This window comes from Suricata suricatta, chromosome 4 (genome assembly GCF_006229205.1).
Source record: "Suricata suricatta isolate VVHF042 chromosome 4, meerkat_22Aug2017_6uvM2_HiC, whole genome shotgun sequence".
Lineage (NCBI taxonomy): Eukaryota > Metazoa > Chordata > Mammalia > Carnivora > Herpestidae > Suricata > Suricata suricatta.
In genome coordinates, this window is record NC_043703.1 from 136,269,114 (window position 1) to 136,289,375 (window position 20,262).

General features: G+C 35.9%; 1 protein-coding gene across 4 annotated transcripts in view; it reads left to right on the forward strand.

The window, feature by feature from the left end:
- HEATR5B (HEAT repeat containing 5B) overlaps positions 1–20,262 on the forward strand; it is a 97,278-nt gene extending 77,016 nt beyond the window's left edge. For 2 of the 4 annotated variants that reach the window (XM_029937954.1, XM_029937957.1), the window contains 8 exons: positions 466–720; positions 2,553–2,680; positions 4,693–4,837; positions 5,563–5,829; positions 6,935–7,159; positions 13,555–13,706; positions 14,949–15,162; positions 19,353–20,262. In XM_029937954.1, coding sequence (XP_029793814.1) covers positions 466–720; positions 2,553–2,680; positions 4,693–4,837; positions 5,563–5,829; positions 6,935–7,159; positions 13,555–13,706; positions 14,949–15,162; positions 19,353–19,657 — 1,691 coding nt within the window. In that variant the 3' untranslated portion in view covers positions 19,658–20,262. Of the gene's footprint in view, positions 1–465; positions 721–2,552; positions 2,681–4,692; positions 4,838–5,562; positions 5,830–6,934; positions 7,160–13,554; positions 13,707–14,948; positions 15,163–19,352 lie in introns of those variants that run through there. The other 2 variants (XM_029937956.1, XM_029937958.1) reach the window with 2 other exon arrangements.

The window sequence follows — 20,262 nt, forward strand, 5'->3', positions numbered from 1 at the left end:
TTCAGCAGCAGCAGGAAAGACGTTAGTTTTGGTGGCCTCGGACTGAAGAGAATCTCGTTGGCGGATTGCTCTCTTGTATGCACTGTGTCTGAATTTTGTGTCCCCTCAAAATTCACGTGTTGAAACCTAATCCCATTGTGAGAGTATCAGGGAGTGAGGTCTGGGAAGTGCTTAGGTCGTGAGATGGAGCCCTTCTGAATGGGTGGGTACCCTTACGGAAGAGAGCCCACAGAGAGTGAGGGAGACGGCCCTTCACCCAGCGTGCTGGCAACCTCGTCTCAGACTTCCTGCCTCCAGAAATAAATCTCTGTTGTCTGTAAGCCACCCAGTCTGGCATTTTGTTATAGCAGCCCAAATGGCCTAACACAGGAAGTAATGAGTATTTTTAAGTTAGTTGCTGAGAAATGGTTAAACACTTACAATAAAAAGCAATGAATGGCGTTGACCGGCTTGATTATTGTACAGGCGGAGCATTTTATACTCCTGAGACTATTGATACAGCTAGACTTCACTACCGGAATTCCTGGGCGCCGATTCTCCACGCAGTGGCACTGTGGTTGAATAGCACAGGATTCACATGCTCGGAGTCTGCAGAAGCAGCGGCGATACCTGGCTTACAAAAACGTCCTACACCCGTCAACTTAAGCCAGGCGTCAGGAGAAACGCCTAGCGCTAAATCTTTGCCAGAAATTAACAAAGATAGAATGCATCTGATTTTAGGTGGGTGTGTCATATTACTGTATTTCAAGATGGGTGATTTCTGAAAATTCATCTGTAGGGAAAAAAAATTTCTTTCTGCCTTCTTAGGTTCTGTGCTGGCCTAAGAAGTAAATTGACATGAGACAGATTAACAAGAGAAAAAGCATACAGTTTTCTTAAATATTTTGAACCTGAAGTAGCCGTTAGGCCCCAAAACTTATACACCGTTTTACACAAAGAACAACAAATTGTGGGGATGTGACAAGAAAGGGATTTGGGCCAGGGGCAGTAAACTTGGGGCCAGGGCTAGGAAATACGTGAAGGAAACTAGTTTTAGTAGGTTGGTTTGTACACGTCTATTTCAGCATTGACTCCCAGCCTCGTCTTCCTGATACAGGGAGGGCACCTCTCTCATGAGAAATGTTATGACCTGCTTGTAGGGAGAACGGGGTCTGCTGTTCGTCAAGTACCTTCAGCTCAAAACAACCAGTATGCCAAAGATGTATATTTTGGTGTGGCATGTTCTGAACTCCTCCATATCTTTCATTTTAATACTGTAGAAAAGTTTTATGTATCACAGTTCAGAGAAAGAATTATAAAAGGAGAATTTTAAAGTACATTTTATAAATTATTAACTGAATTTTAATATAAAAATTTAATTATTAAAAACTACTCTAGGGGTTCCAGGGTGGCTCAGTTGGTTAAGCATCTGACTCCTGATTTTGGCTCAGGTCATGATCCCAGGGTTGTGGGATCAAGGCCTGTGTCGGGCTCTGTGCTGAGTGTGGAGCCTGCTTGGGATTCTATGTCTCTCTCCTCCTGCCCTTCTCCCTGTTCACATGCTTCTCTCTCTCTCTCCCTGTCTCTCTCTCTCTAGAAAAAAACTACTCTAAAAATTTTAGCCATCATGTCTACTCCCAGAGCAGTATTGAATAATTTTCAACAACAAAAAAAAAACATTTTTCTTTTTCAACAACAGGTTTTCTTTTTAGTTGGCAATTAACATATTGTCTCGTGAGGAAATAATAAAATACAAAGTTAAAGCAAATTTGAATAAGTTTCAATTTATAATTGCTTTATAGATATTCTTTTAACATTAAGATATTATAGATCCTTATGAAGTTCTTAAGTGGTCTTATATTTTCTGGGAGGGAAAAGGAACATAGTTGGTAAGATGAAATTATAGGACTCGTCAGTACATCTCATACGTGAAAATATGAGAGACATCGAAAACAATGACTTTACCCTTATGCAAATTAAAAACAATTGTTAGCTAGAGTGCCTCGGTGGTTCAGTCGGTTAGGCGACTGACTCTCGGCTTCGGCTCAGGTCATGATCTCCCAGTTTGTGAGTTCAGGCCCTATGTTGGGCTCCACAGCTGGCAGCATGGAACCTCCCTGGGGTTCTCTCTTTCTCCCTCTCTCTGCCCCTCTCCTGCTCATGCTGTCTCTCTCTCTCTAAATAAATAAATAAGGTAAAATAAAACTGTTATCCATGATACCTGTTATGCCTCCGTAGCTTACCAACTAAAAAACTTGGTAGATATGAAAATTGTTTTAAAAATCCTAGAAAGAAAAAAATTGAATATCTTGTTAATCACCTCGATGACCATGGAAGTACCTCCCTCCTCTGACCTCCAGTTTGATTATTAATTGAATTGCAAAGTTACAACCTGTGTTATAAAGTTCGGCCGCTGTTTTGGGTAGCCATTTGGAAGTCTACTTCAAGGTAGCATTAAATATGGGTTAAAGCAATCTGAAAAGGAAAGAGGAAAAATAGAGAAAAAAAAATTGATGTGGCAGCAACAAAGTGTTTGATGTGACGAATGTGTGTTTTTATTATGTACGTCACAGGTGTGAGTATACAGTTCCTTTGTTCCCCTAGACCCGAGGAGCCTATTGAACATGTCACAGCTTGTCTGCAGGCCTTACACACCTTGCTGGATTCTCCTTATGCCCGAGTCCATATTGCAGAAGATCAGGTACAGTGTATTTCTATAACAATTTCTACAAGTTGTATGCTTTGTTTTCATCATATTTATCTTAAGACAGTTTTCTCCCTTATGAAGTATCTTGTGTAATAAGCATTCAGGATTTCGGGTTTATCTAAGACATTACACTGAATGTTGGATGACCAGGCACAGACAGCATAGAAATAAGTCGGTGTATCTTCATAGATGTGTTCATCAGCAGTCACGTACAGCTAGGAATTCAGGGATGCCCTCAACCCCAGTTAATGATTCTACTAAGAAAGGGCTCAAGTAATTTATAAGGCTATTAAGTAAATTATACCAGTTTTAAATGTTTGATAAAGTTTTATCTCTCATTTAATGAGATTGTTTTTTGCCCTGCTCAAGTACTCCTCTAAACAGTTTAATGAATTGCTTTTTTCCTAATATCTGTATGGATTGTTTAGAGGCCTTTATTCATGTTCCAGAACCAAGCTACCACGAATTTGTTATTCTTCTTTTTAATTAGAACTTCTTTCCTTGGAGCACATGGGTGGCTCAGTCAGTTAAGCATCTGACTGCAGCTCAGGTCATGATCTCACAGTTGGTGGGTTGGAGCCCCGCATCAGGCTCTGTGCTGACAACTGGAGCCTGCTTCAGATTCTGTGTCTCCCTCTCTCTCTTCCCCTCTGCTCATGCTCTGTCTCTCTCTGTCTCTCTTTCTCAAAAGAATAAACATTAAAAAATTTTTTAATGTTAAAATAAGAGGAATAACATTATACTTTAATTTCAGAATATGGTATATATAGATTTGATCACTTTGATCAATCTTGTAGAGATTGGTCTGTAAGAGATGGCAAGGGAGGCAGGGAGACCAGATTAAGAGGCTCTTTTTATAACTCCAAAGAAATGATGAATTACACTGGCCTAGGAAACAGAATAGAGGAAGAAGAAAAGAGGGCCAGAACTGGAACCTGAGGGATAAATAGCAAATATGGATGGAGAAGAAGAAAGTAAGTCAACAGCAGAGATCACTAGAGAGGTAGGAGGAGAAGTAAAAGAGAACAGAGTTACAGAGTTACCAGGGCAAGAGAGAGTTCCAGAGACAGACAACAGTCTCAGAAGAAACAGGATCCAGTATATAAGGACAGAAGAGAGTCCAGAGGAGGTTACTGGTGAGCTCATGCAGAGCCAGATTGTGGAAGAGTGAGGAGTAAATGAGAGGGTGAAGGAAGTAGAAGCCTCTAGGCTGGGAACAGGGGAAGAGATAGAGCACGAGGACATAGGGGCTAAAGAGAAGGATCTGACTGGGTTTTGGGGGGCAGGGTCAATTAGGAAAGACTTGAGTGTTTTTCTTCTACTGGGGAGAAGAGCCTAACCAGAGAGAGAGCCTGAAGATATATAAGTACAATCAAGGTCCTTGGAGAACCTTGGGAAGTCAAATAGAATAGGATAGGAAGCAAATGTGGAAAGATGAGTCAGCCTTGGGTAGAGAGCCAGGACACTTGGTCTTAAGGAAAAAGGCAAAGGTGGCTTTGGTTGTAGTTAAGTGTTTTTCTTCTCTCTTTGAAATCTGAGGCAGGTCCATTGGATGGGTTTGATGTGGAAGATTGTAAGAAGCCTAAAGTGAGTGGTGAAAGTTTGTACTAGTTGCTGAGGCGAATTGGAGAGGGAGGTACTAGAAGTGTCTAGAGTCCCTGGTAGACCACTCCTGGCACTCCACTAGGGCAGGAAGTCATAGATTTAGTGGCTGTGCACTTTAGTGATGCTATTCAGTTCAAATAGAGGAAAGAAATAGAATGATCTTTTTTTCATATAAAAATTATTTAAACGTAAAAATAGTAATTTGTTGACTGAAAATGTGTTGGGATACAATATGACCATTTCTCAAGATGGTCATAATGTTCTTATTTGTTATAGTCCCATATGTTCATTTTAGTTACCAAATTTATTTTTATATGCATATTTTCATAGATTTTTAATAATCTAAACTTATCTTTTGAAACTAAGATTAAGTAAGTGTAACCCGAATTAATGTATAATAGCTGATTGGCGTGGAGCTGCTCAGTGTTCTGCACCGCCTCCTGTTGACCTGGAACCCGCCCTCTGTTCAGCTGCTGGTCACTGGAGTTGTCCAACAGGTAGTAAGAGCTGCTCAGGATTATTTGCAAGAAAAAAGAAGCACTCTAAGTAAGTACTAGAAATTATACTAACTTTGAAGTAGAACTTTTTTGTACTCTAACTTTTTAAGTATCAACACCAGGAAGTTTTTAATAAAAATTTTAATCAAAAAATTAATCATATATTTAGAAGATTTGCCATTGACTTTGCTTTAATTAAAAAGAACCAGTTGAGGGGCACCTGAGTGGCTTGCTCAGTTGAGCATCTGACTCTTGGTTTCAGCTCAGTTACAATCCCAAGGCTATGGGATCAAGCCCCGTGTCAGGCTCTGTGTTGAGCGTGAAGCCTACTTACTTAAGAATCTCTCTCCCACTCCCTCTACCCCTCTGCCCTGTTCTTACTTTCTCTCTAAAAAAACTAAACAAACAAACAAAAAACCCAAATGAAATTGCTGATAGCTATTTTTCACCTTCAAAAGTGTCAACTTGTATGGTTCAAACTAACAACATATGTGTTACTCATCCTATGAAATACATTCCAAATAAAAATACAAAAATTTTTGAAGTAAAACATGAATTGTCCTTGACTTCTAAGGAGGGGTCAATAAACAGAATTCTAGGAAGGCAGAATTATTCTGGAAAGACATATGCTATCTGTTAGACATTCAGTCATAAATTATTTTGAAAGAATTTCTCAAATACACTTATTGTGTAGTTTTATCTACTCTGTGCTGTTTTTTTATTTGTTTTTTTTTTTTACTGGAAATACTACCCAATTTTTTTTTTTTTTGCAAGATGAAGATGATATGGAAAAAGAGCCCTGTCCTGTAGTAGGAGAAGGAGGTGACAGCGGTGGTCTTGTTCCTGGAAAATCTCTTGTGTTTGCAACAATGGAGCTGTTGATGTTCATTTTAGTGCGGCATATGCCACATCTCAGTACCAAGATGTCAGACTCACCCAGTCACGTGGCCACTAAAACTCGACTGTCAGAAGAAAGTGCTCGTTTGGTGGCTGCCACAGTTACCATACTCTCCGACTTACCGTCCCTTTGTTCGCCTGCAGGTCCAGTATTAACGCTCTTTGCAAATGCATTATGTTGCAGTAGACAAAGCTGAGCTTGCCTTTGCTTTTAGATGCTATTCCGACTTATTTTACCTCTTAGATCTCCAGTATGAAAGGAGAAGTCAGTCTGTTATGACATTACCTTTTGAAGCCTATAAAATTAAGGACTTAAAAAAACGAAAACTCAAGATGTTCTTCAGATATATTTCAGACAAACCAGCAAGGAGACAGAACCACAGCTTGAAGCAAGACACAACGTTAGCACATAGACGTGACCCAGGACGACTAAACCCGTTAGTTTCTGATCCGGTTGCCACTTTTGAGTAACACTGACAACCAACTGTAAGGAGTAAATAAAGAAATTATAGCTGCACAGGTTATAGCTGTCTGCAGATACCTGGAAAATACTGATCTAGCAGGGAGCAATGGGAGAAATAGTATCAGGAGATATAAAGGTAAATTTCAGCTCAATGCAAGCCCATAGATGTGAAAATAATGAACTCTCTGTTGCCGGGGCTTTGGGGCCAATGACAGTGGCTGCATAGAAATGTGGTGAGGGGCGTCTTCCATGAGGTGGGGGTTTGAATTCTATGACCTTCAAGTTCTTTTAGCTACAAATCGCGGGATGTTTTCATTTCTTCTTTGCTTACCCATGTAGTCTTTTCATCATTTTCCCCAGCGTGGTTAAGGCTGACTTGAGTACACTGAAGATTGATTACATGTCTTAGAATTGCTACAAGATTCATCAAGTTACTCAAATGCTTCTCGAAGTATATAGGAGGGCTTCCTTTCTGGTTCTCTATCTTCCTTTCTCATTTTCATGATGAAGGGCATGATTAGGTGAAACACTGGAAATAATATAAACAAAGCTAGCTGAGATAAGAAAGAGAATATTGTCTTCTTTGAAATAACTTGCCACTTTCTCATTTTCTTTCAATTTCTTTCCATTTCAAACACTGAATTATAGTAATAGGAATACAGTACATTTTGTAAAGCAACAAGGAAAAAAATCATATTAAACCACAATCAAATGTGAAAACAACTGGAAGAACTGTGATATGAGAACTAAGTAGTTATGAGGTAATCTGATTTGTTTTCAACTCAGGATGTATGACAATCCTGCCCACGATTCTGTTTTTAATTGCAAGAATATTGAAAGACACAGCAATAAAATCTGCAGACAATCAGGTTCCTCCACCAGTCAGTGCAGCTCTTCAAGGCATTAAAAGCATCGTGACCCTCTCGATGGCCAAGACGGAGGACACTCAGAAACAGTGGACGGCTCTCATTCGCAGCACTCTGGCGTGCATCCTGGAATATTCTCAGCCAGGTAACTTGAACAGGGCTCAGAATCCACAATGTGTTGGGGTATCTGTGTGCCCATAGCTAGTTGAATGAGCTTATCAGAAAAGTGCGGTAGAACATTGAAGCGACTCAGAGAGTTCTTATAGTCAACGCTTTGCAGATAGGAACATTAGTACCCCTTTCTGGATATTTGGATATTGACTGTAAATGTCCTTGTCTTAGCACTTAAATACATGTTGGGGGTTCCCCAGGTTAAAAAGGATAGAAAATTTCAGGAAACATACTCAGAATCAAATTGATATGTGTTGAAATACTTGTTTGCTGCCTTTTCTTATTTCTAACAAATGTAATAAAATAGAGAAAGTTGAAGTATCTGTCACTAACCAAGCTTATCCTCAAATGAAACCACAATCTTGATTTTGATACGTTTTGTTCCAGAAATATTTTGTATGTAACTAAAAATACTTTCTGTATTAATAAATCTAGGCCCTTATTAATAAATAATAAAAATGCATGTACACATTAATGAATGTATATACAAATTATATATAAAATGAGATAAATAACCATGAGCAATTTATAGGGGTTTTTTTGTGTTTTTAAATCGATCATAGCATATCATTCTGCCCATATGTTCTCACTCAAGAGTAAGCTTTTTTGGAGCTATTAATGTGTACATATAAAATTCTTACATATTCCTTTTAACTTCTATGTAGTTTCCATCACATGAATTTTTCAGGTTATTACTCATTCCTCTGTCAGTTGATATTTCTGCTGTTTCTTATTTTTCCCCTTTATAAAAATTGCTGCCATGAACACCTTTATAAATTGTTCACACACTTGTGCTGTGAGATTTTCTAGGGTACACCACTAGAGATGGGATTGATGGCATATTTTAATTTTAACTTTATCAGACCTGACCAAATCGCTCTCCAAAGTAACCATAAGAATTTACACACCCACCAGCAGCGTATGATAATCTGTTTCTCCAGGTCCTCACCAAGACTTGGTATTTCAGACTTTTATTACTTTTTTTAAATTTTTTAAAATGTTTTTTATTTATTTTTGAGAGACAGAGAGAGGCAGTACGAGCAGGTGAGGGTCAAAGAGAGAGGGAGGTACAGAATCGGAAGCAGGCTCCAGGCTCTGAACTAGCTGTCAGCACAGAGCCTGATGCGGGGCTCAAACCCATGAACCATGAGATCATGACCTGAGCCGAAGCCGGTTGCTTAACCGACTGAGCTCCCCAGGCGCCTCAATTTCAGACTTTTAAATTTGGCTATCTGATGGGTAGAATGTACTGTCTTACTGTTTTAATTTGCATTTCTCATTTTCCAAGTGAGTATAAGCATTCTTCATGCTCGTGTTTGATTTTGAGGGAAATGCTGTTTGCACTTCTGTCCATTTATCTTCTGTGTTTGACTTTTTCTTTCATTTTATTTCTGTTGTAAAGAAAATGACTAAAGACAGTGAATAATAATTAAAGATTTGCCATGTCACCTATCAGCTATCAAAACATTTCCATGCTAAAACTGTGGAGCAGGCCCATGAATCAACAGACAGGGCAATGAAACACACAGATTGCTTTGAAACACGTTTATCCACATGAGAATATAATACATGATAAAGACACATTCATTATTCCTCAAATAATGACACATTCATAATTCATCAAACGGTTTCTGTCAGGGAGCTGTTTGATGTATCAGTTCCAGTTAGGCCCTCGCCTTCGATCATGACTCAAGTACCAGATCAATTAAAATGATAATATAAATTTTTAAAAATAGTTACAGAAAATACATGTACAATTTTTATGTAAGGATGGCAACAGAGTATGTAAGTGTAAGAACAGAAAATATCACAGAGGTAAATATCAATATATTGGGCTATATAGAAATTAACTTCTGGGGCGCCTGGGTAGCTTAGTCGGTTAAGCCTCCGACTTCAGCTCAGGTCAGATCTCATGTTCGTGGGTTCGAGCCCCGCATCAGGCTCTGTGCTGACAGCTAGCTCAGAGCCTGGAGCCTGCTTCCAGTTCTGTGTCTCCTTCTCTCGCTGCCCCTCCTACTCTCATGCTCTCTCTCTCTCTCTCTCTCTCTGTATCAAAAATAAATAAAACATTAACAAAAAAAATTAAAAAAAAAGAAATTAACTTCTACTTGTCAAAACCTCTTATATTAAAAGGTAGCTAAAAAAAAAGACAGCTGAAAAACTCACAATAAAAGCATATAAAAAATCAGCCACATTAATCAAAGAAATACGAACAAAATTGAAGTAATATAAAATTTTTCTTGTAAAACTGATTTTTTTTTTAAAATGTGACTGTACAGTTGGCATTGGTACCAGGAGAATATTTTCATTCTTTGCTGAAGGGAGTTTAAAATGGTTTACACTTGGGGCACCTGGGTGGCTCAGTAGGTTAAGCGTCCGACTTCGGCTCAGGTCATGATCTCATGGTTTGTGGGTTCAAGCCCCACATGGGCTCTGTGCTGACGGCTCAGAGCCTGGAGCCTATTTCGGATTCTGTGTCTCTCTCTCTCTCTCTGCCCCTCCCCCACTCATGCTGTGTCTCTCTCTGTCTCAAAAAAAAAAATGGTTTACACTTTTAGGGAATCAGTTCTATAGAGTGTACAAAGAGCCTTTGAAGGATTCATTATGTTCAAGGTTATTTATCACAATCTATTTTACAGTAGTGAAAATATGTGATAAATACAATTACCTGGTAGTAGGAAAAATTATAAAATACATGATTATACATTATTTTGGATTATATATCCCTTATATCTATTAAAAATAATATTTATAAATATATACAAAAAGAATAACCCAGACCAGAAGAATTTAAAACAATACCTAGAAGTTAAACTGTCACTCAATAGTAGAATTACTTTTATTTTCTCCCTTAAACCATTTTTGTGTGTCAGACAATGACCATGTGTTATTTTTATTATCTGAATTTAAAAAAATTAATTTGAAGGGAAAACTTCAATTAGTTTTATTAATTCTACTGGAACTATTTTAGCTTTATCCTGAGTTAATGTTTATAACCAACTAAAGAAATGTTACATGCCATATTTATATATGTATGTATAAATATATATGTGTAAATAGATATGAGTAATAAGATAAATAGTTAAGAATTTGTTTAAAAATCTAAATATGGTTTTAATTTTCATGAGGCACTTCCATCATCAATAAAGTTTTTTAAATTGTCAGTTATAAGGGAAGGTTTTGATATTTTATTATTCTAATTCATTAATATTAATTCAAAGAATTAATAAATTGATAAAAGACAAAACAATTATTAATTCAAAGAATTAATAAATTGATAAAAAGACAAAACAATTATTAATTCAAAGAATTAATAAATTGATAAATTGATAAAAGAATGAACTTGCCTAAGATATTCTGTCCAGAACTGAATTCTTAGGAGACAGTCAGTATGAAGTAGGGATCAAGGCCACAAATATTATTTGTATAGTATTTGTAAGTAAGGCAAGCAGAATTCCTTGCTTTACAAGAAAAGTTTTGTAATTGAGAATTTTTATTACAGAAATTGTATTTCCTAGTATAAAATCTGAGACTTCTGCTTAGAAAAATTGTGCTTATGTATGTTTGTGAACACATACACACATGAATATAAATCTCCTTGGATATAATATATGTTCTTAATATTGCTGCTATTTTTTTTATTTCTAAAACCTTGCATTTTGAAATAGATTTCAAAATTTTTTGAAAAGTTACAAGAATAGCATAATGAACTACAGTGTATACTGTTCTCCTCGACTCACCAGCTGACATTTTGCCACATATCTTACTACTCTATAATCCAAATGTTACTGTTAATATTATTGTAAACTAGGCTGACCCACTTGAGAATACTCTGAAGTCGTCATGACTCTTTACTACTAAATGCGTTAGCTACGGCTATTCTAAGAACAAGAACATTTTCTTACATACCCACTGAAGAATCATCACATGTAAGCAATTTAACATTGATATAATGCTATTATTATTCATATGCAAATTTACCAATTGTCCTAATAATGACTTTAGTAGAACTTTTTCCTTTTTCTTTTTGATACAGTACAGGATCAAGCATTGTACTTGGTTGTCTTAATGCTTTAGTCTTCTTTAATCCAAGGCAATCTCTCAGCTTTTCTTTATGTTTCATGATTTTGTCCTTTAAAAGTGTAGATCATCTATTTTAATAGATTATTTTTCAGTTTGGAATTGTGTGATTTTTTTTTTTCCTGTGCTTAGATTCAGGTTATGCTTTTTTGGCAGGAATACTGTATGACTGTTGTTACTCTTAGTGCCTTGTGTAAGGAGGCATATAATGTTTTGTCCCGTTATTAGGAGTCTTTTTTTTTAATGTTTGTTTATTTTGAGAGAGAGAAAGAGAGAGAAACAGAGCATGAATGGGGGAGAGGCAGAGAGAGAGAGAGAGAGAGAAGGAGACACAGAATCCAAAGCAGGCTCCAGGCTCTGAGCTGTCAGCACAGAGCCTGATGCAGGATTCAAACTCGTGAGCTGCGAGATCATGACCTGAGCCAAAGTTGGATGCTTAACCGACTGAGCCACCCGAGCACCCCTATTATTAGGTGTCTTAACTATAATAACTTGATTAAGGTGACGTCTGCCATATTTCTCCACTATAAAGTTTACATTTTTCCCTTTTACAATTAATAAGGAACTTGTAGGGAGATATTTTGAAACTATGTCAATTATCTGTTCCCCATCAAGCTTTTACCCAGTGGTTTTTGGTTTTGTTTTTTAAGTAAACCCTATCACCAGTGTGGGCCTTGAATGCATGGCCCTGAGATCAAGAGTCACATGCTCCACCAACCAAGCCAGCCAGGCACGCCATACATACCCAATCATTTTAACATCTGTTGGACCTGAACCAGTTATTACTCTGATAATGTCAAAATGATATTTTTCTAACTTCTTCATTAGTTTTCTTCCTTTTACATTTATTAGCTGGCATTTCCATGAAAGAGAGAACTTTTTCTTTGCCTTCATTTATTATTTTTTATACATTATTGTTTATTACTATCAGTGCAGACTTATGATTCTTTTTTTAGTTCAGTGGATCCATTAATGTCATTTTGACATATTTCCATTTTTTCTTGAGCACATTTTTACGTTCCGGCACCAAGATGTAGCAGACTTACCTTATATTTTCCCTATTACTGTTCTGGAATTAATCACTTCTCCAAAAAAAGCCCTGGTTTCTTTTAGTAGGAAATGGTATTCAGATATTAAACCTTAAAGTTGCAGTTTTAAAATAAAGTGTTGATTTTCCAACAAAAAATTGCTTGCAGTGTCACAAACTCTGAGTTAGAAATTGTTCAATAATATTCCTAGTATAATAACACAGTAATATTCCCATTATAGAGTTCTCAGGTTTTTAACATCTATGACTTAGGTTATTATAGATTGGCTAAATCCTTCATAATTTACATCTCTTTTTTTTTACTATAGGTTAACGAGCTGCTTCTCAACTATTATTTGTAGCCCATTGTATTTTATGCTGGTACCCTAATTATGAGATAATATTAGCACATTCAATATATGTATAATCTTAATAAATTACTGATTACCAAGTATTTACAGTTTCCAGATTTGTCCAAATTCATATGTAAAGAATCTTAGTAAGTTCAGCTGTGCAAGAAATAATAACAAAATAGTTTAGTCTCTTCTATATGTTTTCTTATTTTATATGTTTAAAGGTACTTTTCTTTAGAATAAATGTATATATTTCATGTATTTCTAATAATATACTGTATTTCCATTAAGTGAAAGTTGTATCTATTCCCAAATAAATGGTTGCAATCACAAGAAGTTCTTTAAAATTATGAGAATACTGCCTTCAGGAAATTGTACAAGACTTTTTGATTATGGTTGTATAGAACTTATAGGTTTCGTATTTACTGAATACAAAGGCGGTATCACTAACAATGGCCACTCTGAAGTTTTAAACTACTTAGAGGAAGTAGTTTGTTAGAAGAGTACCTGTATTTAGAAATTTTTGATCAGTCTAAACTATAGGAAGTTATGTAACTTTTAAGTAATTTTATATTACCATGTTATCTTTCCTATTCAAATTTGCTTTCCCTTGTAGAGTTCTTATTAGGATTTATTCCTGAATTTTTTTCAGTTACTCTTGTACCATCCAGAAAAACAAGAAAAAAGGACTTAAATAAGGACTTGTAATAAAGTATCCCTGTTTCCTTAGTAGTAGATGAGTTCTATTCATAAAGCTGTTTATGGACTGTATTAGATTGAGGCACACACTGCTGTAAATGTTGTTTGGGGGAGAGAGAGTTATTGTTCAAGATTGGAATTCCAAAGCCCGTTGGAAACAAAACATTGCTTTCAATTTTCATATATTTTAATATTATTTGTATATTTCAGAAGATTCCATGCCTGTGCCTGATGAAGTAAGCATGCTAACGGCAATCGCACTCTTCCTGTGGTCTGCTAGTAGTGAAATAATAGGAGTCCAGTCCTTACAGAATGGCTGCATGAACAGATTTAAGAATGCACTGAATTCATGTGACCCATGGGTAAGTTGCACTTAAAATAAACATAGAGGTAAATATTCCACTTTATCAGTAATGTTTCAGAATGATTCATTAAAAGGGGTAATACATCAAATGAAAACCTAAATATTTGCTGTAGGGCTTTTAAATAGAAAAAGTAGAAAGGATCACTGGGTTTAAGCACTAGCAGACACGTATGTGTGTGTGTATTCTCCAATATCTAAAATATTTTATTAACTCTGACTTATATTGGCAAAAATTTGACATGAGTCTATGATTATATTTCTCACTGTTTACTTAATGGCACCAAGAGCATTAAAGAATAAATTTGTATTATTACATGTTTTGATGAACCTATTGGAAGCTAGTTTTTCTAGAAAATAAATTTTTTTTGTTTCACAATGTCAAAGTCTGAACTAATGATTCCCAAACCTGTTTCATATAGAAAAAAAAAATCAGGTTAGTAGCATGATTCCTAGAACTCTGCTACTATCTTCCTCAATCATAAATCTGTATTTAAAAAATATTGCCCAAGTATTTATGTCCAGCAAGTTCTAGCAACTTCTCTTCTACCAAAGTGCTGAACGGCTTTATTCCATTATTTGTCCCATATGGTGATGGGCCTTCCTTCCTCCCTCCCTCCCTTCCTTCCTCCTTCCTTCCCTCCTTCCTTCCTTCCTTTCCCCCCTCCCCCCTGCCCTTTTTTTTAAATGGTAATATGAAGTCTTTCTAAGCTAAATTACAGTCAATGAGATTTTACTTTCTATGCCTAGAAAATTTAAATTTCCATAAGCTGTCATTTCCAGGGAATTCAAATGAATGTGAGAGGTCTTACCCGTGTATTTTTATAGCATTGTTTGACATCGTTTGGATATTAGCCTTCCTTACTAAATATGTTAGGTTAAAGTAGAAGGGACAATTGTCAAATAAATAAAAATTTAAAAACAGAAATTGGAATTCCTGGTTTCCAGCTTCTTCCACACTATAGAAATATACAAATTTTATAAGTTTGGTAATTTAGCAGTTATCATACAAGGAATATTAATTTGGTTAATTTCTTTTAAGTTAGTTTTTTTAGTCAACTTATTGGCAGTCTGGTTATTTTAACTTCATTTCTATAAATAGAAAATGGCATTAATTCATCCTACATTTTAATTTTCATTCTACAGTATCACATCTTTTCTGCATATATTAAATTGTAATGTGATTGTACAGCAAATAAGAACTATTGCACATGTTAATTATTGAAATTCTTTTCTCATATAGGTTCAAGCCAAATGTTACCAGCTGCTTCTGTCAGTCTTTCAGCATTCCAATCGTGCCCTTTCAACTCCTTATATCCATGCCTTAGCTCCAATAGTGGTTGAAAAGCTGAAAGCTGTTGAAAGAAACAGACCAGCCAGTAGCACAGAACTTTTAGCTGTTCAAGAAGGAATCAAAGTGCTTGAAACATTAGTTGCTCTTGGGGAAGAACAGAACAGTAAGTATTTTTCTAAACATCCAACAGTCTAAAATGAAGACCTCTATTATATATTTATATTATCTCATTTGATATGGGACTCAGGCGATTGCAACAGTAAACTTACTAGGAGTGGTTATTATCTGAAAGCTTAATATTTTTGCTTATGCTACAAATAATATAATAACATATAGAGTTGATTTATATTCTTTTTTTATGAGCAAGAGGGTAAAATAAATTACTGATGGCATTTCAACACATTGATTTTTTTTCTGGTAATGTACTCTTTAAGGACTAGGAAAACTATGGGTGTTTAATAGATATATAAAAATTATTTATTGTGATGTTCATAATAGAAGTACAAAAGCTTTATAACAGGATAAGATTATTAATACTACACATCATTACTAAAATACTCCCAATTTTGAAATTTAAAAATTATTTTTATTTAATGAAAAGCTGCCACATACATACATCAGTTTAATCAGAGACTTACACAGCTTAACGCCTGTGCCTCTATTCCCTTGTTTTCAGCACAATCTAAAATTTGTTTTTATAAACAGGACTTTTAATTCTTGCAGAAAAACTATGCCTTTTAAACTAGTACTTTACGATTGAACGTTAAGCTGTTTCCAATTTTTAAAAATCATAAATAACTGAGATAACTATCTTATACAGATATCTTTGCACATATTCTTTATTCTCTCTCTCAGACAAATTCCTTAAAGTGAAATGACTGGGTTGAAGGGAATGTACATTTTTAAGGCTTTTAATATATATTGCCAGATTAGGCTCCAGATAATAATTATATCCATTTTTCCTGCCATAAATTTTTTCTTCTTCCTTTGAAGAAAATTTTACAAGAAATTGGAAAGATAGTAGAGATTTTGAAAAAGCTATTGTAATAGCTTCCCTATAAAATAATAATCCGGGGGTACCTGGGTGGCTCAGTCAGTTAGGTGTCCGACTTTGGCTCACGTTGTAATCTCATAGTCCGTGGAATGGAGCCCCGCGTCGGGCTCTGTGCTGACAGCTCAGAGCCTGGAGCGTGTTTTGGATTCTGTGTCTCCCTCTCTCTCTCTGCCTCTCCCCAACTTGCACTCTGTCTCTCTCTCTTTCTCTCTCAAAAATAAATAAACATTAAAAAAATTTTTTTCTTGATATAGTACAAAACATCTATTATCTGAGTGAAGCAGTCTATTAAAAAATGAAGAAACTATGATAATGCATATAGCTGACATATTTCACTAATAATACTATAATATATAGCTATTTACATATATAATATAGTATAAAGTTATACTTACTATCATAATATATAGTTATATAAAATATAGTACTATAATCCCAGAGGGTAAATTTTCAGCTTTTAAATTTGTTTTATCACTCAAGTTTTTCACATGAGTTACAAATGCTAATTTTTTGTTTTTAACAGGCAATGAAGTTTTTTCACCCAACATGACCAGGGTTACAAGCTAAAAACATTGGAATTATATTTGAGTCTTAATTCTTATTCATCTTTATCCAATCTATTACTCAAAACTTATCCTACCTTTTTTTTGAAACTTCTCTAGGATTCAAGAGACTCTTGCTTCCTATTCTTGTATCTAATCATCTCACAACTAGATACCTATAATAGTTTCCCAAGAGTATTCCCCATCAATTTTACCTAGAACAATTTTACCTCTCCTTTGTTTAAGAACTGTGAGCAGTTTCCTCTTGCAGTACTGCCTCAAGTCTGAACATCCTTGCTCAGTTCTCAAAACGTTTATTCTACATCCTAATGTGTTCCCACTAACCTGACCAGTCCAGTTTTATTTTAATTTCTATACAGTCTACATTCTGTTTTCACTTTCCTTGGGTTTCTTTCTTCCCCTTCTTTTACAAACAGATTCAACCTGTGTCAGATCTCATTTCTTTAGGGAAATGTTCCCCAGTTACTCAGCCCTCTCTGATCTCTCCCTTCGTTCAATTTATCTGGCAGTTATAATCAACCTTATTCTATGGCCCTGAGATTTTAAGATAAGCACTGAAACTATAAAATCCTTAAGTATTCCTCAGCTGTGTGAGTCTTTTGAGGAACTCTATCACAGATGTTAACCATAGATTTTTAGCACAGAGTTCTGTGACTGTTTGATGTGGTGTATACTCTTTTTTTTTTCAAGTTTATTTATTTAATTTGAGAGAGAGGATTAATGCCAGCAGGAGAGAGAGAGAGAGAGAGAGAGAGAGAGAGGGAGAGAGAGAGAATCTCAAGCAGGCTTGCTATCAGCACAGAGCCCAAGGTGGGCCTCGAACTCAGAAACTATGAGATCATGACCTGAACTGAAGTCCAGAGTCGGACGTTCAACTGACTGAGCCACCCAGGTGCCTGTTCTGTATACTCTTTTCAGCTAGCTAATAACAACTTTAGGTAGAGATGACTTATATATTTCCTAAAATGCTTAAGTACATTTCTAGATACTTGACAGGTACTTAAATAATTTATAATATATTTTTTCCAGTTAATTAATTGTTAAAACCAAACCTTACTTTTCAACCTAATGGTGGAAAGCCTTGACTGCTCTACTGTGCACAGTGTACTGAAGATAATTTTACATTTATTCAATAATTCACTCTTATATTCTCATTAAGAAATCTTATTGTACAGCACTGTTATAATTCTGTGTGAGGGACATTCAACTAACTACCTTATTCGAGGATTCTTGGGACTTCTAAAATATCAGTTTGCTATCTTCTTTCTTCTGAAATTTTATCATAGAAAAACTCCAATTAATAAAAATTTCTGAGTGGTTTTCAAAAGAAAGGGTGTTAAAGTGTTTGTTCATCCGTTCAACAACTAGTTATTGAGGGCCTACTATGCATCAGGTGTGTTCTGGTCATAAAGGACATACACGAAGATCCCTGCTCTTGTGGAGCTTACGTTCTAGGGGAGCACCCTCCCCCACTTAGATAGTCTCTATTTTATATATAAACATAAAATTCATATATAGATATATATTATGTGCTATATCTATATATATAATTTTATGGGGAGGTGAGAATAGATGTAGATATAATAGATGCTGAATTAGATGGATTGTGTGTTGGGGGAGGGGAATACAGCAGAAAAAGAATATTGAAGTTCAGGGCCAGAGTGGGATTAGGATTCTGGAAAGTCTTCATGATCATCATCACTGTCTTTCTTGACATCAGTGAATGATATGTCCCATGTTCTGTATCAGATGCTTCCTGCTCCCCTAGAGCCTTGGCTACAGCCATTCTATAAAAATTAACATGTTAAAAGTGGAAAAAGCATGATTCTCAGTGTTGATTATCAGATACATATACATATATGATTATGTTTTTTTAATGAAAAAATGAAAGTTATATTTCAGGATTGAGTTCTTAAAATAGGAAGACAAAGAAACTAGGTAAACAGGATTAAGTCTCCAAATAAATCTTTAAGGACTTAGAATTAATGTCAGCCAGACATGATTTCTTGTTTTTTAACCCTAAATCCTATCTCTTCCCTTATTTTTGAGAGATTTTTTTCCCCCTCACTTACTGTGGGCTTGGGGAGATGATGAAATGTAAGAGAGTTATATTTCCATTTTAAAAAGAAGGAGGGCCACCTGGGTGGCTCAGTCAGTTAAGCATCAGACTTCGACTCAGGTCATGATCTCCTGGTTTGTGGGTTCGAGCCCCACATCGGGCTCTGTGCTGACAGCTCAGATTCTGTGTCTCCCTCTCTCTCTGACCCTCACCTGCTCACGCTGTCTCTCCCTCTCTCAAAAATAAATAAAACATTAAAAAATAAAAAATAAATAAAAAGAAGGAAATACCTAGTTGTAGTTAAATAATAGTAAATGGATGCCATTCAGGTATGTTTCCTACTCTAAGCTCCCTATTCTGGAATACACTCCATATGGCAGTTGTAAAGTGCTTGTTCCTTTTTAACTTTTTAGGCAGTAACTTTTTAATAGAACAAATTCATATAAACCTAAGATTTACCATCTAACAAATCTGGCCTCCGGCCCTAACATAGTTTAGGATTAAGCAAATATTTGATATTAATTATGAGTTATTGTTGAGTCTAAAACAGACTGTATGTGTATTTGTTTATGTTTTATTATGATTGAGACTACCGTGGCAAATAAACTTTAAAATTAAAGTTTATTGTAATTGCCAGACCCAGGACGATGTTCAGCCTCTGTCACTGTTATTCACAGGAGTCCAGTTACTTGCCCTGTTAGTTCCCACTTTGATCTCCTACCTGCTGGATGAGAATTCTTTTGCCTCAGCAAGCGCGGCTTCCAAAGATCTTCATGAGTTTGCACTCCAGAACTTAATGCATATCGGACCTCTGTACCCACACGCTTTCAAGACGGTGATGGGAGCGGCGCCCGAGCTGAAAGTACGGCTGGAAACTGCCGTCCGGGCGAGCCAAGCCAGCAAAGCCAGAGCGGCCACCCGGCAGCCGGCCCCGGCGGTTCATTCTGCACCAACGATTAAGCTAAAAACGAGTTTTTTTTAACTTGACATTCCATTTGTTTTTATTTTACTACCTACTGGCACCTAATTAGCGATAGCAACTGTATCATTCCGAGCTGCGGGCGCTCCGTCATCTGTATCAGGGAATTGTGGGATCCAGATAAGCAGGGCAAGTAAAGTAATGCTCACGCCGCTTTCCGATTTTGCAGGAGTGATTGATTTTTCATGTGGTGGGTGTGCTTTCATTTTTCTCCTAATAATGTTTCCTTTTTGTTCATTAATTTATTTTTAAGCACAAAGCCATAGGCTCTTAAATTTAAATGCTAAATATACTTATATCATGTAGTTGGGCAGGTTATTGATACTGTCAGGAAAAAATAGGTCAAAACTCAGTACCTTTCAAGAAAATATTTAATTGAAAAGACATGCAGAATTTAAATTTTGAAGTAATCAGATAATGGAAAATATCTGTTTTGTGGTGTATATATTATTAATAAAATCCCATTTTCTTAGGATTTCTCAAAATGTCCTTACCTTTCTGATCTTTTTACTTTCATATTAGATTACTAAATTATGCTTTGTGTGTATTTTAGTTGTTAACTAAATTAAAACTCTCATTTAAAGGTCCATTAAAACGTTTCAAATGTG